We start from the raw sequence: 25,464 nt of genomic DNA, 5'->3' as shown, positions 1-25,464 counted from the left end.
AGAACATCTCAAAGGGTGCCAGAAGCAGATTTAATGGCAACTTTCTGAGGCAAATTGGATATAATACTTGAAAAGAAAAAATTTGCACAGTTGTAAGGAAAGCGCAGACTGGGTGGGACTAATTGGAAAGCTCTTTCAAAAAGCTGACAGTCACAAGGAACTGAATGGCTCCTTCTAGGCTAGATAATTCTTTGATCCCTTTCAACAAAGTGGAGCGAAGGATTTGAAAGACATAAGGAACCTCAAAAGTGCCGCGAGTAATTCTGGAATTGGCAGCATACCTCGATGACCTGGCAGTTAGCCTGACGAGCCGCATAGTGGTAAACAGTTTCCCCATTCTTGTCTGCAATGTCCAAGCGAGCTCCACATCCTTCCACCAGTTCACGAATGCAGTCGATATCCTCCTTCTTGCAAGCAAGGTGTAGAGGGGTGATACCCTCTTCGCTCTCTGTATCATTGATGCAGCTGTACACAGAATTGCATATTAATCCCATGAGTAACACAATTATACAAATCAAAAATTGTGCATCAGTAATACTGCACTGAACCAAGTGACCCAAGCCAACCATGTGACATTAGCACCAGATTCCATCATTGGTTATACCACAGCTAGTCAGAACCGTCAGAAAATAAATTTAGTAGCTAGTTTTAGTTTCTACTTTTATTTTTTAGACAATTTTATACTAAAAAAATTACAGCATTAGTTTTTAATTCTCTAAAAACAAAAAATTTCTTCCATATGACCAGATTCTGGCTCCCTCATGCTCCATGTGCTGCTCAACTTGAATCTTCCCTCTCTTCCAGAAAGGATGCTTCTGCTCAGCTGTCATAACTGACCCAGCCTCGCTTCCTTTCACAATCCATTGGCTTGCCCCAGTCCCTATTCCCTCAGCAACTCCATAGAGATCTTCTAGCTTTCGTTTAGAGCTGCACATTTTCCCTGCCCTTTCCTTTTCTCAGTTTCTCTGACATGACACACCATCATTGAAACAGAACAGCGGATAACCTGCTCCCAATCTCCATCAATACCACGCCTGGCACCTGCACAATTTAGAACTCACCACATGGGGGAAATCATGGCACAGAAATCACCCAGTGCAGTGGCATTTTTATTAAAACAGTCACTCCTTAAAGTCAGTTAGTATAACCATTAACTAAAACAGAAACTGCTGGAAGCTACCAGGAAAAGAAGCTCAATAATTTCCATCTTCACTGTCTATGGCGCATTATAGGTATATCCTCGCAGGGCAAAATCACAAATGCGGCAATCCTCTCAAAGACAGAGCTCCCAGTGTGTTGGCACTAGGAAAACAGAGGGGGCTTTGCTGGAGTGGACACGTCTGCAGGATTGAAGACGGTTACATACCTTCTGTATGGTGAGGCAGCCGAGGACAGACAACCAGTGGGGCGCCCAAAGCTCCACTTCAAGGATGCTTGCAAGCTTAACATGAAGGCCCTAAATGTTGACCGTCGCACCTGGGAGGCACGAGCTGGTGAGAAAGAGAAATGGTGGCACATCCTGTGGACTGGTGTGCACTACCACAATGACCAGTTGCTACAGAAGCGTGGCAACAGGCGGCAATGTCAAAAACAACAACTCACAGCGTCACCTGGCAGCTTCACATGTGGCACTTGTGGTAGAACCTTCCTTTCAAGATTAATCTTCACAGCCATCAACAAAGAAGTACCAAGAGAAGCTCCCCCCACCTAAATGGGTTGTTTGCTGTGTGTCCATCATCTTTCGTAGATTGAAGGATGCCAACCTAACACTCAGCAGGTCAGGCAACATCTGTGAAGATAGAAACAGAGTTAATGTTTCAGGTCGATGACCTTACCTCAGGACTGACAAAAGGTCATCTACCTGAATCATTAATTGTGTTTCTCTGTCCACCGATGCTGTCTGACCTGCAGAGTATTTTCAGCATTTTCTATTTTTATTTCAGATTTTCATCATTCGAGTATTTTGCTTTTCACAGAGTCAGAATCACAGAATTGATACAGCACAGAAGGAGGCCATTCGGCCGATCGCATTTGTGCGAGCTCTCCAAAGGAGCAATTTACTTAGTGCCATTCCCCCGCCTTCTACCCATAACCCTGCACATTCTTCCTTTTCAGATAACAATCTAATTCCCTCTTGAATGCCTCAATTAAACCTGGCTTTGTTTAAGTATAATCACTGTTGACTATCCCAGACACTGTCCCTGCCATTAGCTTGCTGGGAAGGAAAGTCAGAGAGGTTATTCAACAACTATTAAGAGTTTGTGATTAATAGCTTCTATCCACTGTTACAACAATCTATTTACGCAAAAAGTCATTATCAGCTACACACTGGTACAAAATGGGAATTCTCCACTAGTCTTCAGTAAATCCATGGGGCAAACATGGGCAAACAGATGCCAGGCAATGATTATCTTCAACAAGAAAAAATCTAGCCATCTCCCTATGACAGTCAAAACATTACTATTGCTGAATCCCCCACCAACAACATCCTGGGGGTTATCATTGACCAAAAACTTAACTAGATCAGCCATATAAATACTGTGGCTGCAAGAGGTCAGAAGATGGGAATTCTACGATGAGTAACTCACCTCCTGACTCTCCAAAGCCTGTCCACCATCGACAAGACACAAGTCAGGAGTGAGATGGAATACTCTCCACTTGCCTTGATGATTGCAGTTCCAACAACACTCAAGAAACTGAACTCCATTCAGGAAAAAGCAGCCCGCTTCACTGGCACTCCATCCACCACCTTAAACATTCACTCCCTCCAGCACTTGAGCACAGTGGCAGCAGTTTGCACCATCCACAAGATGCACTGCAGCAACTCGCTGAGGCTCCTTCAACAGCACCTTCCAAACTGCGACCTCTACCATCTAGAAGAACAAGGGCAGCAGACACATGGTAACAGCACCACCTGCAAGTGCCTCTCCAAGCCACACACCATCCTGACTTGGAACTATATCGCCGTTCCTTCACTGTCACTGGGTCAAAGTCCTGGAACCCCCTTCCTAACAGCACTGTTGGTGTACCTACACTACATGGACTGAAGCAGTTCAAGAAGGCAGCTCACTACCACCTTCACAAGGGCAATTAAGGATGGGCAATAAATGCTGGCCTTGCCAAAGATGCCCACATCCCATGAACAACAAAAAAAAAGCCAGCATGAAACAGCAAGATACAGTGTCTGATTGTTCCATTCTTCTCTCTATCCTCCCCCAACATAATCATATTTTCTTATGTTTGTGCTTAAGGTTTCGACAGTCTGCATACTCTACCCTTAAACTGGCTCCCAAAGTCTCGGTTAACACTAAGCATTGCCAAGAATAACTGACTCTCACCCTCCCCCTCTCTTCATTTTTTCATCATTCACTATCTAACAGTCAGTAATTTATAGATCACCCGGAGTAGTACTACCATAGATATTAAGCCCTACACGATAAGTCCAATGTCCTGAAGTGGTTGCCAGGTCTTTTTAAAACTCTGTCTCTTTTCTTTTACCTACTCTTTTCCTTGAACTTTATGTCATTGTCCCTTCTCCCTCCCAACCTTTCGGGATACTTCGTGATTTACTTCTCCTCTCTAGCCTGACTAGCATAGCAAGATTAGTGTGTAAAGTGTCCTTATTTATTTTTATTTAAAGATACAGCACTGAAACAGGCCCTTCAGCCCACCAAGTCTGTGCCGACCAATAACCACCCATTTATACTATTCCTACATTAATCCCATATTCCTACCACATCCCCACCTTCCCTCAATTCCCCTACCACCTACCTATACTAGGGGCAATTTACAATGGCCAATTTACCTATCAACCTGCAAGTCTTTGGCTGAGGGAGGAAACCGGAGCACCCGGCGGAAACCCACGCGGTCACAGGGAGAACTTGCAAACTCCGCACAGGCAGTACCCAGAATCGAACCCGGGTCGCTGGAGCTGTGAGGCTGCGATGCTAACCACTGCGCCACTGTGCCATGCTTACCTCATTGTGACGCCTTCCTGTTGATCAAAGCTACAGTGCTGGGAAAGCAAACATTTTCCATCTAATGTCAGCATCTAGGATTCATATGCAATGGATTTAAGGAAAAACTCTAGTCTGTCCCATGTCCCCCAACCTCAGCAGAATATCCCTATGCCTCCACTGTGACATTTCCATTTGCCACATCCATCATCTTTGTGCTAGAGCTTGTATTCATTTGGAACTAGGAGACAGGGACAGAACAAATACAGTATTAACTCACTCAGTAACTGCACAAGATAGTCATTCATAATATAATTTGAAGCTTTGGATCACTGGATACAGAATGCATAAGGGGCTCATTTACATTGCAAGCACCTCCCTCTACACATTCCAAACACAAATCCATTACCACAGAATGTGATTGTGGCGGAAGCTCTCCTTCATGCTCATCTCTACGGCTACATGAGCCAAAGGCCAGTTCGGGTGGCTTCGCAAACAGTCAGTCAGCTGTTGTACAGTGTCAACTTTCAGTGAGTCTGGCGAAATCTCATAGAACGGTCTCATCTTCATTGCGAATTGTAAGAACACTGTTCTTGCCTCCACCTCAGAGCTCACCTGGAACAACCTGTAAAGACACAAGACAACAAAAATAAATAATTTTTAATGCAATCGCTTGCTCCTTTGCTTTAGTCCTTCTGCCAAATTTGAAGTGGCAGTGATTTTAAAGCAATAATCCATTCACTTCAATAGCCATTTTCTGACTCAGAGGTTTGGACTGTAATTTTTGAACACTCATTACAGCGTCCTGGTAGCACAGCATCGTTTTTAAAAACAGCTCAATGCATTCTGCAATGCACCTCCTGCTGGTAAAATCATTTTGCTTATACCACAGAACAGATTCACTCAGGGATGGAGAAAACTGTGGCCAAAAAAAACTTTGTTACTGCCAACCCAACTGCCTTCTGGTTCTGCTTTGCATCTCAACTGATGCTGTTTTTATGTACATCTATAGGTCCTAAAAGGTTATTAGGAAAAATTGAGAGTGCACAGAATTGGAGCTAATCTTGTGACATGGGTCAGTAAATGGTTGGGAAGTAGCAGACAGAGAGTAGGGGTAAAGGATTTGTGGTCTCATTGGTGGGATGTGACAAATGGTGTACCACAGGGATCTGAATCATCATGTACATCAAAAAGGCTAATGTTGGCCTTTATCTTGAGAAGGTTGGAATTCAAAAGTTAGGAACACATAATTCAGTTTAACCAGAGCCTTGATCAGATCCCATTTGGAGTACTGCACTCCAGGAGAAATATACTAACTTTAGAAGGGGTACAAGCACAGATTCACCAGAAAGATACAAGGGCTTAAAGGCTCAAATTAAGATTGCAGATTGCATAAATTTAGCTTGTATTCCCTTGAGTTTAGCAGACTGAAGGGTGATCTAATTTAAAGTGATAAAGGAATTCAATATGGTAGATTCAGAGAAACGATTTTTTTCTGATAGAGGAATCCAGAACAAAAAGGCATAATCTTAAAATTGAAGCTAGGTCATTTAGGAGTGAAATCAGGAAGCACATTTTCCAAAGGATAGTGGAAATCTGGAACACTCTCCCTCAAAAGGCTGTGGGTGCTGGGTCAATTGAAATTTTCAACACTGAGGTTGATCAATTTTGTTGGATAAGGGTAGATAGCATTGAGGTGCACATCAGCGATGATTTAACAATGACAAAACATGCTTAAGGTCTTCAATGGCCCATTCCTGTTCCTATGCCTCATGCTTTCTAAATGCAACATTGGCCCCAACAATACAAAATACAGTTTAAAAAAATACCCAAAAGGCACATTGTCCTGCCACTTCTGGGATATGGGCTTGTATCCAGCTCGAATAGATAAGACAAAGGTCTAATTTCTGATGACTGTACAGAATCTAGGTGAAATAAGTCCGAAGGAGCTGCAACATCGGAAGTTTTGTCCTTCAGATGAGATGTTAAACTGAGGCCCCATCAGTCTGGTTTAGTGGGGTAGCTGCATGATAAATATTCATGCCACTACACAAAAGTTTTCAAGGAGTTCTTCCCACGTCCTTTTGAAGAAGCATATTTTGCTCTGAAGAACCATTAAGCTATTTAGTGTTCCATGAGGCAGAGATGTATAAGATTAGTCTCTGTAGTCTGCATTGGTGGGTACCATTGAGCCTCAGGGCTGCAAGTGAAGATTAAATCTATGTATCCATTAATTTGCAACCCAAATTGCTGATGCGAACAATCTTGGTATTCTCATTTGGATTTATCCAGCAAAACAGCAACAGTGCCATGAGCATCCAAACCTATACTCAGGACAAACCAGTGAATCAGAAATTTAAGCATTAATAATATAGAACTGCCTGTGCTCCAAGGGCTTCGATGCAGCTTGTGACTCTTCTGCTCCTGGTTATACAACCCTGATATGAACTACATAAATTCTGGTACAGAAGCGAGCAGTGGAAGTCAGACCAACACTAGTCACACTATTTTGGTCCTTGCCAACCCCGCTTTTGCTTCCACAATAATTTAAAATGAGCAGGAAAAAGATTAGGAGCCATATCTTCTGCTACAGACTTCTGGAAAGCCATGACATAGGGAGGGATTTCATTAAGTTTGGACTAGTATAATGTACACCAGCACATTGTGAAAAGAAAAAAAAAGAGCTGCATTTCTATAGTGCCTTTCCCAACTTCAGGTAATCCCAAAGCACTTCACAACCAATGAAATACAGTCACTGCTGTAAAATGCACACAGCAAGTTCCCACAAACAGCATTGTGATATTGACCAGATAATCTATTTTTCAGTGACGTTGATCGAAGTAAAATATTATCCATGATACAGGGAAGAATGCCCCTGTGCTTCTCTGAAATAGTGCAGTGGGATTTTTTTTTACATCCACCCGAGAGGGTAGACAGGGCCTGGGTTTAACACGTCATCCAAAAGACAGCACTTTCAATTGTGCAGTACTCCCTCAGTACTGCACTGGAGTGTCCAGCATCAATTTTTATTCTCAAGTTGAACAAATCTGATATTATAAAGCAGGTATTAGCATCAGAATTAACAGTTGGGAATGGAGACTTAGAATGTCTAGGACATGTGTCAATAGGTTATAATATAAACCATGACAATCTAAAATAAATTACAACACTGTCCAGTCAGCTATACCACACCTGGAAGCAATCCAGACTGCCTCTGGTAGCTTGGCATTCTTAAGTGTTTGCATTTTCCAATACTAATACCTCTTGCCAAAAAGCTTAATATTGGCATAAAAAAAACACAATCAATATAGCAAATAAACTGTCAAAAATTGAAAATGTCAATTGCACACAAGGTTATTTTGAATTTGTTAGCGGAACTAGAGTCAGTAACTGCTCCAAAAAAACAGTTCAATTCTGGTACAAGGAAGAGAAACAATGACATGAGGTGAGAGGCAGGAAGTCTTTCATTACCACAGAGACACAGAGTTCCTTTTTCACAATAAAAAAGGGGAAAATCCTGTTTTTCTCCATAATCAATGATTCACTAACAAAATGGTAAAAACAAAGTGGCTTTTGAAAGTGCGGTTTCTAAAAATGCAATTTTGCTGGTGAGTCATTGACTGCAAAGAAAAACAGCCTGCTGGGTTTTGCGTCAAAAGAAATTTCAGCCCCTTACAGATTTTTCAAGCGTTAGTAAAGCAAATATATTCAAGTACTGTATTGTTTTTAAAAATTCACAAAAGGTATGTATAGTGCTTCCACACTACAGTTTGTCTAACCATTTTTGCCAAGATAAAAAAAAAATCTGTCCTCTTACAAAAAAACTTGAACACGTCAAACCTTACACTCCCCAACACTGAACCCCCCACAGCCATGTGTACTGCCCTTCGATAGGTGGTGCTGTCTGCAGATGTAATACTGAAGCTACTGCCTCAGGACAAATGTCCATCTATGTCACAGGTGCTCAGTTAATTCAACTGAAGGTCTACTGACCAAAACTCGAGTGAGACTGACGTCTGGAGTTCCCAAATGAATACGAAAAGGTGGAATGAAATTATTAATGCGTTTGTATAAAATTCTTTGTCCAATATTTTAATAAGGACATTAATCCGAGCAAGTTTTATTAGTGGACAGAATTTCAAATCAAAGCACATTAATAACTTCAAGTAGCTCGATTTCAACTCAAAATTCTTCAAAATCTACTTAAGCTCCTTTCTCCTTTCAGTTATTCAAATTTAAGCTAAATAAATATGATTAGTAGGGTTAGATAATAAATGGTGTTGTTGCCAGCACCCAGATCCCATGAACAAATAAAAAACTTATTCTTGATCTGTTTAAACTGCTCAGTAAAACTTTTTAATTCAAGCTTTTTTATATGATCCAACAGCTCACTGTTTTCTGTCACAATTAGATAAGATGGATCAAAAAGCCTCCCACATTTTAAAGATGTGAATTGATCCTTTACTAATCTAAACAAAAACAAAATACTGGAAATCCAAAACAAAAATAGAAAATGCTAGGAAAAATTTGCAGGACTGGTAGAAGCAAACAGACAAGCTGGCGTTTCAGGTACAGACCTTACATCTGACGAAGAACCCTTACTCAAGCTATCAGTTTATCTATTTCATTTTCCATATTTCTTCCTTCGTATTCACAGCTCACAAACATGCAGGAACAATCAACAGGGTTACGGGTGGCTATTAGCTCAGTGGTTAGCACTCCCAACTTGTGGGTTCAAGTCCCAATCCAGATACTTGTGCACATAATGTAGGGTGACACTTGAGTGCAGTACTGAGTGCTATACTGTCAGAGGTGCCACCTTTCAGATGAAATGATAGACTGAGGTCTCGTCTGCCCTTCCGCATTGAAGTAAAAGCTCCTAAGATGCTATTTCGAAGAGGACCGGGCGAGTTTTCCTGGTGTTCGGGACAATCTTTGTCACTCAATCAACATCTCCAAACACAGATGATCTGATCATTATCCGTGCGTAAATTGGCAGCCACGTTTCCCTACATCACAACAGTGACTACACTTTAAAAACACTCAATTGACTGTAAAGTGCTTTGTAACATCCTAAGATTGCAAATGCAAGGTCTCTCTTTATTTCTGCATGCATAAGTGTTCTGAATGGCCTCTGTTTAAACTATATGTCCTATACTGCATTCTGTACAACGATACAAGGTTTTTCTACTTAAGACTCCTGTAGACCTGAAATATGACTAGGTTTCCACTTCACATACTATGGATTTGACGGATCCCGATCAGCAGGGCATACAATGTACAACAAAAAATACATCATTCCCCCAAGGGGTACTTTTACATTCTCTTGCTCCTGTGCTGAACTGTAAGCAGAGCAACCCAGGGTGATGCATAATCAGGAACTCATCATGTAGGAGGATCACACACAAACCTGTGTCCTGGGAACTGTGCAGTTCTAGGAGTTCTCCACCACTGGAATGCCTCCAAAGAGTTCTCACCTGAAAGCATTCTGGGGTGCTTTTGGGTTGATAAGCAAGCAGTCCCAAGATTGTTCTGTCCGATAGAGTACCACTCGGCCATCATCCATAACTCTGCTATGCGGCACATATTCAGACAATGGGACCTCCCGCACACGGTAAGGGTTGGCGAAGAGGTTGGTCACAGTATTCAGCGTCCCTACCAAACGGCCTAAGAACTGCATTTCTACAACAACCTGCAACAATAGAGTGGGGTAGGGAAGGAGAGTGGGTGCAGAAATAAGAGGGGGGAAAAAAATCAGTTCCACAGAGATCGCATATAGAAAGAATTGCATTTCTTTAGCACCTTGCCCAACATCCCAAAATGTTTTACAGATAATGAAGTACTTTGAAGTGCTGTGAGGTAGTCAACGCAGCTGCCAATTTGCATACAGCAAGGTCCCACAAACAGCAATGTGATGACCAGATAATTTGTTTCATTGATGTTGATTGAGGACAAATATTGGCCAGGACATCCAAAGGAAACAACTCTCCTGCTCTTCTGCAAAAGAGTGTCATGGAATCTTTTATGTCTGCCTAGGAGAACACACAGGGCCATTTCATCTCATCTGAAAGACACTAACTCCGACAATGCAGCACTCCCTCAGTACTACACTGGGACTGCCAACCTAGATTACATGCTCAAGTCCCTGGAGCGGGACTTGAATCCACAACTTTCTGACTCTGAGGTGAAAACAACAGATGCATTTAAGGGGAAGCTAGATAAGAACATGATGGAGGAAGGAATGAAAGAAATGGAAGGATATGTTGATGGGGCGAGATGAAGTAGTGTGCAGCATAAATCTGGCCAAAAAACCTGTTTCTGTGCTGTAGATTCTATGTAATATGTAATCATGAACAAAAGCAAAAGAAGATGGAAGTACACAACAGGTCAAACTGTGAGAGACAGCAATTCACATGTATTTCCTTCAGTCTACTCTGCTATACTTGGTGCATGAGGTCCAATCCCTGTACACTGGGAGACGATACAATGGTTTAGTGCTCAGGTATGACATTGAGTTCGCCAAGGCTCAGCACTTTCAACTACCCCCTCTTACCTCTTTTGTTCCAACCAACTCAACACAAGATTCAGGAATGGCATCTCATCTTCACACTGAACACTTGACAGTTCCCTGGTTTTAAGTCAAGCTTTTGTAATTTCAGACTTTAGCTACACCTCCATTTTCTTTACAAAAGGTGTTTATAAAAGGAGAGAGGAGGGAGCAGGTTAATGTCCTGGGTTTGGACCTTTTGTCACAATGCAAATCTTCACCCTTGGTGATTATATGCAAGTCCTGTGAGACGAAAGAACAGGCACAGTGTCTTACCAGCATTTCAGTTTTCATTTTGTTCCGTTTTTCCACTTTCCTGACCTTTGCCTCGGGCAGGACTCTACACCATAACTACTTGCACATTTCCACTGCATTCCCAAGATGATTTTATGTAATACATTTCCTGCTTTCTTAGTTTGCGGCCCATTCAGCCTGTTAACTTTCTCCCCGTCATTGGGGTAACTGTTAGTTATCTCTACCTTTCCCACTAATTCCATTAAATGTTTGTTTAACTTTTAAGTTTTCAGTTCCAAAGAAGGGTTGTACCCAAATTCTCAGTACTGACCTGCTATGTAATGCAAGCAGTTTTTATATTTCACTTCACATTTCCAGTTTCGTGAACAAGCTGAGGTCTGGCTTACAAGTTGAACTAAATGCCATAATCTACTGTCTTCCTCCATCCTATTTTATAGCCATCCTTGTATATGGTCATGAAACGGTAAACAGCACCCTGTCACGGGCTCCAGCAGTACCTCGCTGATTTTGGACAGACACCACATCACCTTGAATGTGATTCCTTCTGATTTTTCACTTCTCCGCCCCCACCCCTCCATGATAGGAGTGACCCAGACTTCACTCAGTGACTCCACTCAGTGGCATGGGGAGCACTAAAACAGTCCCATGATCCCCCACTGCCCGCCTCGTATGAGGCTGACACTGGGGCTCCTCTGTCCTGTGGCACGACATGATGTGTTCATGGATAATGAAAACAGAAAAGGCTGGAAATTCTCAGCAAGTCTGACGAAAGGTCATTGACCTGACACGTTAACTCTCTCCACATGTGCTGCCTGGCCTGCTGTATGCTTCCAGATTCTTCTGGTTTTATTTCAGGTTTCCAGCATCTGCAGTATTTTGCTTTTGTTTTCACTGCTTGCTTTAAGATTACACAGAACAGACACAAGATGGCAGGCACTGAGTCAGTGAGTACATCTGATTTAATGAAATCCAATTTGCAGCAAAGCCTTGCTAAATTGGTGAAGATTTAAAATAATTTTTAATTCCATTATGCTCACAAGATTACACATGATTACAGATTGTAGATAATCTCTCTGAACCAATCAAATTCTAAATCAGAGCACCTATATTATTGCAAAATGTAAATTAAAAATACACCCTCCCCTCCAAACCCAGCACTATGTGTATTTTCTAATAATACAGCAAAGACCTACGAGAGTGCAGAATTATGGGTCCTACACAATAAAACTTACTAAGGCATTATAAAGAAAAACTTAACACTGAGCCACATGAGGAGATATTAGGGCAGATGACCAAAAACTTGATCAACAAAGTAGGTTTTAAGGCACGATTAAAAGGAGAGTTAGGTAGAGAGGCAGAGATGTTTAGCTAGTCAATTCCAGATCTTAGGGCCTTGGCAGCTGAATACACGGCCCCTAATCGTCGAGCGATTAAAATCATGGATGCGCAAGAGGCCAGAATTAGAGGAGTGCATTGATCTCACAGGGTTGTAGGATTGGAGCAGATTACAGAGATGGAGGGGACGGGGGGTACGGGGGAGGGGAGTAGCGATGGAGAGACCTGAAAACAGAATGCACCATATCGTAAGTGTAATGTCTCGGGCACGTCTGAGGAGTTACCAAAACAATGGACAATTTTCCCACAGGTTAGCAGTTCCAAGAACAGGTGACCCTCCCCCATCCCCCCACTCCCCCCAAAATCTCCTTGGTTGCAAAATGGATCTTGGTACAAGAAGAGCTGAAGGGAACAGAAAAAGTACATAGCATTTATCAAAATGAACTGAGGCATTCTAATTTGTCAATCTGTACACCTTGCTATGCAAATACAATGAAGTACAATATTAAAATGATCCCAATGGGGTACAGGAATTTTGCATATAAATCCTGTTTTCCCAAATTCCAATCCATTTCATTTGTTCAGTTTTTTAAATTCAATTTTACAAAAATCAAACTAAAGTAATAAATTCTGCTTGGCTTGCTGTGAATTACAGTAAGGTTTAAAGTACTTCCAGCACTTTCTGTTTTTGTTTCAGATTTCCAGTAACTACAGTATTTTGCTTTTGTGTTTATGTGAAGGTTTAAAGTACCATGAGATGTTTTACAATGTTAAAGACACTATATAAATGCAAGTTGCTACTGTTCAGAGGATTTTGAGCTGATGCTTTATAACTATTTCAGTATAGTATATACAAATCAACACGGTTATTTGTTTTGTTTAGTTTTAATAGCACTGGGCTTTAGTCTGGTAAAGATCGTACTGTGTGTTGTTTTAGAATGCCATTCAGTGAGGACTGACAGTGATTTGATTGTACAGGCCCTGCAATTAGGAAGACATCAGCTGATAATATGTCAAAATCTTACTTCACACAGTCTGAACATAATCACCTCTCACTTGCCAACCCTGATTACCGAGACTGGCCAAAATGAGGGTTTAGTCCGCAGAGGTCAAGTTCCAAGATATGTGCAGTGATACTCGAAAGTACGTGACCTGTGACCGCAACCCACCCCCCCAAAACTCTTGTTAACATTGCTTAGCTGATGCCAGCCCACACATTTACCCCTCCGTGGAGTACTTAGTCACTCACGCAACTATGAAGCATTAGCTGGTATGTTCCGTGCTTGGAGCAAGGAACTAAGCAAACATGCTGTCAGCAGAAATAGCAGGCAGTTCCGTTTCCAGGCAACCAATCCTGAGCTTTATGGAAAGAAGAGTCCGTCTAGTCGACAGAAAATATTTCAGATGCCTCCGCACTCATTAACAGCATCATCAAATGTTCTGTTCCGGGTTGGCTTGAGATCACAATATTCAGCCAGGGCACCAGTTGGGTTGCTAGAAAGAACTGGCCACCATTTGCAAACCTGGGGAGGGAAACAGCCCTGTTCCTGATCAAAAGCCCAGTGATATCTGGTGGAAGGGGCACTCTATGGGGGGCAATTTTATGTACTGCCCCGAGGTGACTGAGGAGGCGGGCAGAGCATATATGATTTTAGATTAGATTAGAGATACAGCACTGAAACAGGCCCTTCGGCCCACCGAGTCTGTGCCGAACATCAACCACCCATTTATACTAATCCTACACTAATCGCATATTCCTACCAAACATCCCCACCTGTCCCTATATTTCCCTACCACCTACCTACACTAGTGACAATTTATAATGGCCAATTTACCTATCAACCTGCAAGTCTTTTGGCTTGTGGGAGGAAACCGGAGCACCCGGAGAAAACCCACGCAGACACAGGGAGAATTTGCAAACTCCACACAGGCAGTACCCGGAATCGAACCCGGGTCCCTGGAGCTGTGAGGCTGCGGTGCTAACCACTGCGGTGGTGGTGGGGGGACAGCGAATGGTGGCTGGGGGAACACGATGCCACCTTTCCACCTCCACCCAAATTAAGTCCATGGATGGAATTCCCACCCTGCTGCCAACCGAGGCCCTTATGTGGGCAATTAATGCCCAGTTAAGGCCTCATCCCACTGCCTCATTAAAAGGAACTTAGTGTCCAATCGAGGGACCCAGCATCAGGAAGGGGCAGGGGCCACCGAGAGCCACTCCCCTGCCCTTGCTGCCAATCCCTCCACCCCACACTCCCCTTCCCCATGACCCCAAACCTACAAAGCCCCTCACACCCTGACTCACTTGTAGCCTGGGTCCAGCCCCTCCACTGAGTCAAATACCAGCAGCAGTCGCCAGCTCCACGGTGGGGCTTCTCAGTTAGAGAGCTGCTGGCCTCCAATTGGCTGGCAGCTCTCAGCAGGAAAAATTCCATCACCGGAGAAGGCCTGCTGCTGCCTGTTTAAATGACCAATTGGCACATAATGTGGCGGCCCTTCCCAAAGGAGGCGATGCGGGGCTCTCGTCAGCACTTTAGCCGGCGGCCAAGACACCCATTGCCCAGATAAAATCCCGGCCTATCTTTGTTATGCATGGGAATGCCAGGTGACGAAGTAATCTGTCCACGACAGAGTTTTACAGACTGGAACATTCCAAGGTCCAGGAGTACGTGCTGAGGGACGTACTATAGCTTGGGGCAGCCGCCGCAAAGGCTCAATAAAGGAAAGGCCGCTGTGTAAGGCCCTCCTGCCATAGTATACGGAGGGGGCTGGGAACCGTGTAAAACCCCTTGGGCTGTATACATCTCAAACATTCTCTGGTGCAATGTAAATATACAATGTACATATAACCTGAAATGGCAAGTGTGTTGAGGCACCTCATGTACTGTATTGAAAGAAACTGATATGTGTTGCACTTTATGTAATGTCAAATTTGAAGTCTTTTGTAATGTATCTTTACAAATTTTATAAATAAAAGTATAATTTTGGGAAAAATAGCCAGGCGATGGTGTAATCAGGTTAGTGCGTGATGCCCTGCAAGAAAAAGAATTTGCATTTCTAAAGCACCTTTCACAACTTCAGGATGCCCCAAAGTGCTTCACAGCCAATGAAGTACTTTTGAAGCCTAGTCACTGTTGTCACGTAGAAAACACAGAGGCCAATTTGTGCACAGCAAGCTCCCACAAACAGCAATGTGATATTGACCAAATAATCTGTTTTAGTGATGTTGATCTTGAGCACATAAATCTACACGGACACTCCAGTGCAGTACTGAGGGAATGCTGCACTCTTGAAGGTGCCATCTTTCAGATGAGACATTAAACCAAGGCCCCCAACTGCCTGCGTGGGTGATGGAAAAGATCCCATGGGGCTATTTCGAAGAGCAGGGGAGTTATCTCCAGTGTCTTGGCCAATATTTATCCCTCAATCAACAACACAAAAAGCAGAATATTTGATCATTATCATGTTACCGCTTGTGAGAGTTTACTGTGCACAAACTGTCTGCCAAATTTCCTACATGACATTAGAGACTGCACTTCATTGGCTGGAAAGCACTTTGAGACTTTCTGCGGTCATGAAAACCGCTATATAAATGCCAAGTCTTTTTACTGATTGGGGGATGAATATTGGCCAGGACATCGGGGACAACTCCCCTGCTCTTTCTAAAAATATTGACCGCAGGATCTTTCACATCCACCTAAGACAGGGCCTCGGTTAAACATCTCATCCGAAAGAAGGTACCTCCAACAGTGCGGCACTCCCTCAGTACTGCACTGGCAGGGTGTCTGCCAAGTCTCTGGAGTGGGATTTGAACCCACAATAACAGGGGGAAAGAAGAGAGGAGGAATTCCTCTCCCAGAGGTTCCCAACCAGCAAGAGGGGTCATTTTAACTGGATTTTTGGTGGACTGCAAGGGGTCTTAACCACATTTAAGGCACAAAAGATATTTTTTTAAATTAATTTTAATTATTTGAAAGCTTCCATTATCTGCTAACACTCCATTTGACAGTTATTTCCATAGACAAGTGCCCATTAATGATTTCCCCACCCCAAAAGGCATTTAATTTAAGTTAATTTCATTTAGTCAGGCTTTGCCTCAGACCTAGGCCCCAATCTCTCCCCCCGCCCCGGCCGAACATTCCCGAAACATTTACCTTCAATCCACTTCGCGCTCCCCTTACTCAGCTCACCGGCTGCCCGCCATGACTGACAGCCACCGCGTCCAATCGGCTGCCTGCGCCGCACCCCGGGAAGTGCGGCTCAGCCGCCAATCATCGTGCGGAAGGGGCGGGACCATACCGGTGTCAGGTGATCCTCCGCGGCGCAAACCGGAAATCTACTGGGCGCCATCTTTCTTTAAGGCAACGTGCACTTCTTGGGGGAGGTATCGTGCCGGTGCCATCTTTGATACTGGCTGTTTGCAAAACCCACTCCAGGATTGCACTGGAGTCTCCAGGAATCAAAGATTAATCTCCTAAACACTGCCGCGGGCAAGCCATGAGGGAATTCATAGGGGAAATTAAACAATCTGGGATTTTTTGTTCATTTTCTATCATCACATTTGTTTATCAGTTTGGACAAAATATTGGAAGTGGGGAATAAAGACTCTTTGACCTGGGCAGGACATTTGGAGGCAAGCTCTCATATGTTGAAACCTCCAGGAATATATCCAACCACATTTGACAACCCTACCAAAGAGGTCATTATTCATGGATAAGGCAGGCTATTGGACTACTTGGAGCATCGCAGCCTGCTTCAACAGATGTCATCACTCAATGCCCATTCCAGCAATGTACCTTTGCAAAGAAGGTCAAGAAAGAGATGCAGTGATTATTTTTAATTTGTTCTTGGGATGTGAGCATCACTGGCAAGGCCGGCATTTATTCCCTATCCCCAATTGCCCTTGAGAAGGTAGTGACTTGCTAGCCCATTTCAGAGGGTAGTTAAGAGTCAACCACATTGGTGTGGGTCTGGAGTCACATGTGGGCCAGACCAGGTAAGGACAGTATATATCCTCCCTTGAAGGACATCAGTGAACCAAATGGGCTTTTGATAAGCTGGTAGTTTCATGATCATTATTGCATTAGACTAGCATTCACTAATTAATTGAATTTAAATTTCCGCAGCTGCTGTCAACTCCTCGGGCTGTATGCACCAGAGAATGTTTGACATGAAATGTATATTATATATAAACTGTAATTGTAAGTGTAGTGAGGCACCTCAGAGTGCCACAAACTGTATTGGAAGAAATTGAACTGCAGTGCACTTATTGTCATGTCAAATTTGAAGTGTTATGTAAAGTCCTTTTACGAATTTTATGAATAAAATATATTTTTTGAAAAAGTCAGTAGAAATACTGGCTGATTTCCCCCTACTCACTTGGTACATTTATTTAGCCATAGGTGCACCACTCTCTAAAGATCACAAATTACATTTCTCATGCAAAATTATTACAATAACTAGTTTTTAAAAATTCGTTTACAGAATGTGGGTGTCACTGGCATGGCCAGCATTCAATGCCCATCCCTAATTGCACAACTAAGTGGCTTGCTCGATCATTTCAGAGTCAGTTAAGAGTCAACAACATTGCTATGGGTCGGAGTCACATGTAGGCCAGACCAGGTGAGGATGGCAGATTTCTCTCTCTAAGGGGTATTAGTGAACCAGATGGGTTTTTAAACAACATGGTCATTGTTACTCGCTTTTTAATTCCAGGTTTATTTAATTAATTAGCAGAATTCAAATTCCCAAGCTGCAACAGTGGGATTTGAACTTATGTCTCTGGATTACCAGTCCAGTAAACACTTTGCTATTGTACCCCAGTGCAGTAAAAAGCTCATTTCTCCACCCTCGTTCAGTTCTTTCGGAGAGGAGAAGAAAAGCCTTCAAAGATTAATGACTTCAGTCCAATTGCTCATTTTAAATTCTAATATTTCACTCATTGCTACTATTACTAAAAACTAGTTAATAGCCCTTCGGAATGAGAAAGTGTAACCTTTATATTCACTTTTTACAGAGCAATCAAGGAAATGAAGGACATTATTTTATTACTCAGTACATTCTATTCAACATTCATTTGGTGTGATTATACATTCACCACCAGTTCAGTAAATAAATGTATTACCTTTGTCAGGCCAATCTGATAAAATTCCCAACAAAGCAGTGCAATTGAAGTTTACAGCACAAATGGAGCAAAGATCAAGCTAGAGGTTTGCTGTAGATCACTAGGTCAAAACAAAGAGGAAGGAATGCTTAATGAAAAGATAACGACAGTATGAGCAAACAGAAAGGTCATAGCTGTGGTGGATTTTAACCAGCTTATATCTACTGGGAATTTATAACTAATCTCGAATCTCAAGTAGCAAATATAACGTGTGACAGTTTTCTGACTTATAGTGTCAGGGTTGCAAGTAAAAGGTAACCCCTCTTCTACCTGGTAATGACAAGTGACCAGACAGCATTCCTGAAATAAAAGAAAGACTTGTATTTATTTAGCGCCTTCCACAACCTCTGGATGTTCCCAAAGCGCTTTACAGCCAATGAAGTTCCTTTGAAGTGTAGTCACTGTCATGATGCAGGAAACGCGGCAGCCAATTTGCACACACAAGCTCCCACAAACAGCAATGTCATCATGACCAGATAATCTGTTCTCTAGTCACGTTGCTTGAGGGATAAATATTGGCCAGGACACCGGGGACAACTCTACTGCTCTTCTTCAAAATAGTGCCACGGGATCTTGTAAATGCACTTCAGAGGGCAGACAGGGCCTCAATTTAACATTGTATCCGTGGATGGCATCTTCGACATCACAACACACCTTCAGTACGGCACTGGGAATGTCAACCTGGTTTATGTGCTTGAGCCTCTGGAGTGGGCCTTGAACTCACAACCTTCTAACTCAGGGCAAAGGGCTACACACTGAGTAGAATGGATGAAGTAGCAAGCAGGGTAGCGTCAATCATGGTGTGTTTAAATTTGACATAATCTAGAATAAACCAATATCGCAAACTAATTCTCATATCTTCTTTAAAATAGACAACCTCAAGGTAATGAAGGAAGAAATTAAACTGATTGGGGAGGCAGTGGGGTAGTGATAAAGTCACTGGACTAGTAATCTAGAGGCCCAGGCCAATGCTCTGGGGACATGGGTTCAAATCCCACCAAAGCAGATGGTGAAATTTGAATTTAATTAATAAAATCTGGAATTAAAAGCTAGTGACCACAAAACCATTGTCAATTGTTGTATAAACCCACCTGGTTCACTAATGTCCTTTAGGGAAGGAAACCTGCTGTCCTTACCTGGTCTGGCCTACATGTGACTCCAGACCCACAGCAATGCGGTTGACTCTTAAAATGCCCTTAGTTATATCAAATCAAGGGTAATTAGGGATGGGCAATAAAATGTTGACCTAGCCAGTGATGCCCACATCCCATGAATGAATAAAAAAGATTGACAGGCATGACATGCAGAACATTCAAGAAAGTCTCAGTCAAAATCTCAAATGAACTATCTTTTAAAACATGCCAAAAACTAGGAAATGCATAGTTAGCAAATTTGATCAGATAAATACCAATAGCTATCAGACATGCATTTAACACATAATTAATAAAACAGTGCAGAGAAATTAGTAAGAAATACAAATCTTATAAGGGAGAAGGTGAGAAAAACTACTTGATAGAAAGAGGAAACTGCAATTGTGTTAAAGAGGCAGTTGTGGGGTTGGTGTCAAAGAAAGAAAAAACAGAACTGGTGGACTTTAACGATCTTATATAAACAGGATAACCTCAAATATTTATGAGCATGTTAAATGATTACTTTCCAGATATTATTCAAAGAATCCAATGGCACTATTTTATATAACTCCTTTAAAAGGGAAAAATGTTCCAAAGGGCTTCACAGCGTCCTAATCAAAAATGGATGCCATGCCAAAGTAGAAGATGTCAGCTGGGGTACCAAAAACTTGAAAGAAGTTCGTAAAAAGAGGAGAGGAAAGTAGAGAGTCGGAGGCGATTCATGAAGGAATCCCAGAGTGTGGTTCCTGGGCAGCTGAACACACGAATGCCAATGATGGGCCATTGACAGGGATTGCAGGATTGGATGGGGGAGGGAAGTTCTGGGAAAGGCAATCCTTTTATGGGGGGACATAATGCAATTAGTGCACAATTAGCAAATTTGATGATATATGCAGTCTTTAGCAAACATACTTTTCCATAAACAAACTATAAATACCTCAGAAAATGCTCAAAAGTTCATTGCTTACGCTGAACTTTTAACACTGACCCTTAACCTCACAAATGGTTCAGAAGAGATTTTTTTTTCAAAACTGAAATGTTTGACCATTTGATTAAGGAAAAAAAAAATCTATTCTTGACAAACAATCTTTGTTGGTAGTTAGAAAGGAAAGCAAACAAAATTAAACTGTAGCTAAATCACAGTATGTTAATAAGACGTTTTGTCTGAATGAACACTTCAGAATGGGAACGGTTGTTAATACCTGAAATAAATCTTTGCGAATTCAGTCTTCAATTTTTTTGGCACACTTTAGGAAATAGATCATGAGAGGATATGGCATCAGAAGAAATAGGAGCAGGAGTAGGTCATTCGGCCCCTCAAGCCTTCTCCACCATTTAATAAGATCATAGCTGATCTGAATGTAACCGCAACTCCATTTTCTTGCCTGCACCTCAAAACCCTTGACTCCCTTGTAAATCAAAAAATCTGTCCAACTCAGCCTTGAATATATTCAATGATCCAACCTCCACTGCTCTCTGGGATAGAGAATTCCAAAGATTTTTGATCCCTGAAAGAAGAAATTCCTCCTCAATTCCGTCTTAAATGGGCCACCCCTTATTCTGAAACCATGCCCCCTAGCTCTAGATTCCCCCAGGAGGGGACATATCCTCTCAGCATTTACCCCCTCAGAATCTTATACGTTTCAATAAGATCACCCCTCATTCTTCTAAACTCCCTATGAATATAGGCTCAACCTGCTCCACCGTTCCTCATATGACAACTCCTTCATCCCAGGAATCAACCTGGCGAACCCTCTCTGAACTGCCTCCAATGCAAGTATATCACTCCTTAAATAAGGAGACCAGAACTGTACACAGTACTCTAGCTGCGGTCCCACCAACACCCTGTACATTTGTAGCAAACCTTCCCAACTTTTATATTTGTCACTCTTGCAATAAAGGCCAACATCCCATTTTCCTTCCTAATCACTTGCTGTAGCTGCATGCTAACTTTTTTGTGATTCATGTATGAGGACACCCAGATCCCTCTGTACCGCAGCATTCTATAGTCTCTCTCCAAGTAAATAACAGTTTGCTTTTCTATTCTCTCGACCACTTTTTCCCGCATTATACTCCATCTGCCAAATTTTTGCCCACCCACCTATCTATAGCCTGTTGCAAACTCTCTCTGTCCTCCTTGCTTTCCCACCTATCTTTGTATCATCAGCAAATTTGGTTACAATACTCTTGAGTTAGTGTTGATACTTAGACAGCAGACTGGCAAATCCTGCAAACTGCACATGCTCAGATGTGATTAGAAGCTTGGTGCAATTTTTGTTAGGTAAAAAAATGAAGGTCAAAGTTTGTGCTTTTTGGGCAGGCATTAAAAAACACAATGAGTAATTTGCCATATTATTATGAAACATTTTAAAATATTGTTTAAAGCTATACATTTCAATTGGAGAAAAAAATCTTTTAGCTGCCTAGGTCCTAAGCTCTAGTTTTCCTTCTGTAAACCTTTCCGTCTCTTTATCTCTCTCTCCTCCTTTAAGACACTTCTTAGAACTTACCGCTTTGTCCAAGCTATTGGTCATCTGCCTGACATCTCCCTAATCAGGGTCCAATTTTGTTTGATAACTTTCCTCTGAAGCGCCTTGGGATGTTTTACAATGTTAAAGACTCTATATAAATAAAGGGTGTTGCTGAAAGATTCATGTGCTCATCAACAAAAAGGTGTCAGCACTGGAAATCGCCATTATAAGTGTTTGCGTAGGCAGTTTCAATGTTAAAAGTTTACCTAAACATGTTACCCGAAAAGCATAACAACAGGAATTAAGGTTTGTGGACAGTATGTGTACAAAATCTTTTTTTAAATTAGTAATAGTTGTAAGTATTAGGATCTAGTCAATCATCATTGTGGCTCAGTTGGTTGCCCTCTTGGCTCTAAAGTTTGCAGCTTGTGGGTTCAGGTCCCACTCCAGATACTTGAATACAAGTCTAATACTCTAGTGCAGTATTTGAGGGTGTGCATGTCTTTTGGGTGAAATTCCCATGTGCACTCTCAACTGAACATGGAACATTCCATGATACTGGTCTGAAGAGCAGGGAAGTTAACCCTGGTGCCAGCTGGTCAATATTTATCCATCAATCAACATCATTGAAAAACAGGTTCTCTGGTCTTTATCACATTGCTGTTTCTGGCAGCTTGCTAAGTGCAAATTATCTGCCATGTTTCCTACATTACAACAAAGATAACACTTCAAGAGTACTTTATTGGCTGTAAAGTGTTTTGGGATATCCTCAGGTTATGAAAGGTGCTATATAAATGTAAGTCATTTTTTTCCCTTTGATCATGACTTCATATAGTATCCGATATTTAAAAGTGTCCTTTTGCTTTAAAAGTAGCATTCCTTAAAAAAGCATTGCAAAATTGCAAATAAAAATGTGACACTGGGGACAATGAGATCTAATAGCGAGCCTCCAGAAAGCTTCTTTGCCCCGCAACAATATAGAGAGGATGTGCCTGTCTGCTTGCCCCGCATAAATATGGCGTCCCCGACGATTACATCATCCCTTTACCGGATTAACTGACGTCAGTCCCTTGCCATCTATGGTCAACATGCGGATGACGTGTGCGCGGTCTGTGTTTTTTATGAATGAAAGGCATCTGCGTGTGTGAGTATCATCTGACCCAGGAATTCCAGGAACTGACTTGTTTTCATACAGGCAAAAACTGCAAAAAGGGTTGAAGGCAAAACACAGCAGATCTTGCTCAACGGCTGTGGAAAGAGTAAGTAAAGGGGTAATCTCTTCACTCAGACCTATTTTGACTCTTTAATGTTTAAAAAAAGAAGTTTTGTTTTCTAGAAATGGTCAGTCACTTGTTGTTGAGTTGGGTTGGGTGCTTTGGTGCTGAATCATTATGAGTTGCAGCTCTGCGAGTATGCACTTTTATGGTTGATTTCAGAATCCAATCTTTCTCAGATACTTAAATTTTTTTTTTTGGGGGGTGGGGAGAGAATCTTTTTTTTCCAATACCCCTTCTTGACAAATTTTACACCTTTTTTAAAGGTTTTTTTCCTATTATAGACTGAAGTTGGACCTTTTTCTGGATTTTTTTTAAGAACTTGACTGAAGTCGTTAATCTTTGAAGGCTTTTCTTCTCCTCTCCGAGTGAACTGAACGAGGGTGGAGAAGTAAGGAAGGAAAAGGAGGGGAATAAACACCTAAAAGAATCAGATATTTAACAAGAAGAGGATAAAATAAAGACAGGCCCACAGGAGGAAGTACAGCATTCCACAGGTAGGTAAATGTAAATAACATTCAAAACCAGGAAATGTAGATGATTTGATTTAAAATGCCAACAGAAAGATAGAATAGGAAGCTTAGAAAGTGATCAGTTTAACATAGGAAGTTGGAAAAAAGATAAAAGCAAAGCAAACTGTTTTGTTGAATTGAAGCTCTCTCTTAAATTGTCACCAGCATGTGGGTTGTGCAGGCTATGTCCACATGCAGTCCCTCCAAGAATTTTTCACCGTCCGAGCATCTGTTTGCTATTTAACTGTGTGGTTCAGTAATTATCTGGAATCCATTTCAGAGCCTAGTTATGTGGTTCCTACTCATTTTTATTTGTAAGTAGTGAGGTGTTTTCCGGATTGCACTGTCATGTTGGGTTGGGACTGTTGGCGTTAGATGTGATGGCTTCTGCAAAGTATCTGGAGCTCTGGATAATTTTTGTACCAGCAGAGGGAACATGGATGTTAAAAGTTGAATCAGAACCAGTTACGTGAATCTTATATTCATCAAGAAAAGTGCTCCATAGGTGATAGTGGGGGGGGGGTGGTGCTACAACTGGTCCCAGTAACTTTGAGCTGGGTAGGGCAAAATAAAAAATAAACAGGCTTGCTCCTGGTTGCTATGCAATCAGTCCTACCTGAAATTGCATCGGTTTACGTCATGAGAGGTTAGAATCAGGTTTATCCATGTTTATATAGCCTCATGCTCACACTCTCAAGGCTCAACATTTGGGCGAGATGCCAGAAAGCTTCCAGCAGTGTGAAAGAACCCCATGGAAGAGTTTGTGCTTTCGAGAGGCGGGGGCGGGAGAAACAAAGTAATATTTGCATCCTACCAAGTTTACTGTCTATCAGTTGAGATTTCTCCTTCTGCAAGTGGTGTGGGTTGTGGATCATGGCCTGGTCCAGGGCAATCGGTAGACAGTAGCTGTACCTCCTGAAGGGAAATCTGCTCGTGATTGTAACCTTTCCTACATTACAACAGTGACTACACTTCAAATGTGACACCACGCTACACTAGAAAAGAGAAGGCAGAGGGGTGACCTAATCGAGGTGTTTAAAATTATGAAGAGTCCCACTTCAGAGTCGAGCATAAAATTGTAAAAGATCCCCTGGTCGCTATTTAGAAGAATAGTTCCCTCCAGTGTCCTGACCAATATTTAACCCTAAACTAACATAATTAAAAGCAAATTATCTGGTCATTATTACATTGCTATTTGTGAGTCTTTGCTGTGCGCAAATTGTTTGCCTTGTTTCCTACATTGAAACAGTGAATACACTTAGTGTATTTAATTAGCTGAATGGGTTTTGGGACATCGTGTGGTCATGTAAGGTGCTATATAAATGCAAGTTTGTTCTTCATATAAATTGCCAATATTTTGCACAGCTAGCCCCAACTTTCACCATGTGCCACGCACATGTCCTTGTTGGCTCACGTTCTTTCAACCCATGAGCAACATCACAGGCAATGGAGTTGCACCCCACAAAAACAAAGGCCACACCCTCACCCTTAGTACCCTTTGAAGAGTGTATCTGCCAGTGCCCATTTAAAGAGGAAGTATTGCCATCAACAATAAAAATAGCTACACTTAACTTAAATTAGATTTTAGTTCTGAGCATTTGTAGATTTTTGCTTGATTAATTGTCCTTAGTATTTTGAGCGAACTAGCCAGAGCTGGCGGGCAACCATAAAGGCGGGGCTAAAGCGTGGCGAATCGAAGAGATTTAGCAGTTGGCAGGAAAAAAGTCAGAAACGCAAGGAGAGAGCCAACTGCGTAACAGCCCCGACAACCAATTTTATCTGCAGCACCTGTGGAAGAGTCTGCCACTCTAGAATTGGCCT

General features: G+C 42.0%; 2 protein-coding genes across 9 annotated transcripts in view; one reads left to right on the top strand and one right to left on the bottom strand.

The window, feature by feature from the left end:
• pla2g6 (phospholipase A2, group VI (cytosolic, calcium-independent)) overlaps positions 1 to 16,341 on the bottom strand; it is a 55,501-nt gene extending 39,160 nt beyond the window's left edge. For 2 of the 4 annotated variants that reach the window (XM_068019564.1, XM_068019566.1), the window contains exons 1-4: positions 16,248 to 16,341; positions 9,434 to 9,648; positions 4,366 to 4,581; positions 282 to 465 (exon numbers count right to left, since the gene is read on the bottom strand). In XM_068019564.1, the coding sequence (XP_067875665.1) occupies positions 282 to 465; positions 4,366 to 4,581; positions 9,434 to 9,636 (603 nt within the window). In that variant the 5' untranslated portion in view covers positions 9,637 to 9,648; positions 16,248 to 16,341. Of the gene's footprint in view, positions 1 to 281; positions 466 to 4,365; positions 4,582 to 9,366; positions 9,649 to 16,247 lie in introns of those variants that run through there. The other 2 variants (XM_068019567.1, XM_068019565.1) reach the window with 2 other exon arrangements.
• A 6,661-nt stretch (positions 16,342 to 23,002) lies between these two features.
• Positions 23,003 to 25,464, top strand: part of LOC137353370 (transcription factor MafK-like) — a 55,225-nt gene continuing 52,763 nt past the window's right edge. For 3 of the 5 annotated variants that reach the window (XM_068019557.1, XM_068019556.1, XM_068019558.1), the window contains exons 1-2: positions 23,003 to 23,116; positions 23,398 to 23,628. The gene's annotated coding sequence lies outside the window, so the exon portion shown is untranslated. The remainder of the gene's footprint in view (positions 23,117 to 23,397; positions 23,629 to 25,464) is intronic. The other 2 variants (XM_068019563.1, XM_068019559.1) reach the window with 1 other exon arrangement.

Source organism: Heterodontus francisci, chromosome 41, assembly GCF_036365525.1.
Source record: "Heterodontus francisci isolate sHetFra1 chromosome 41, sHetFra1.hap1, whole genome shotgun sequence".
Classification (NCBI taxonomy): Eukaryota; Metazoa; Chordata; class Chondrichthyes; order Heterodontiformes; family Heterodontidae; genus Heterodontus; species Heterodontus francisci.
This window is presented reverse-complemented; position numbering and strand designations above follow the sequence as displayed.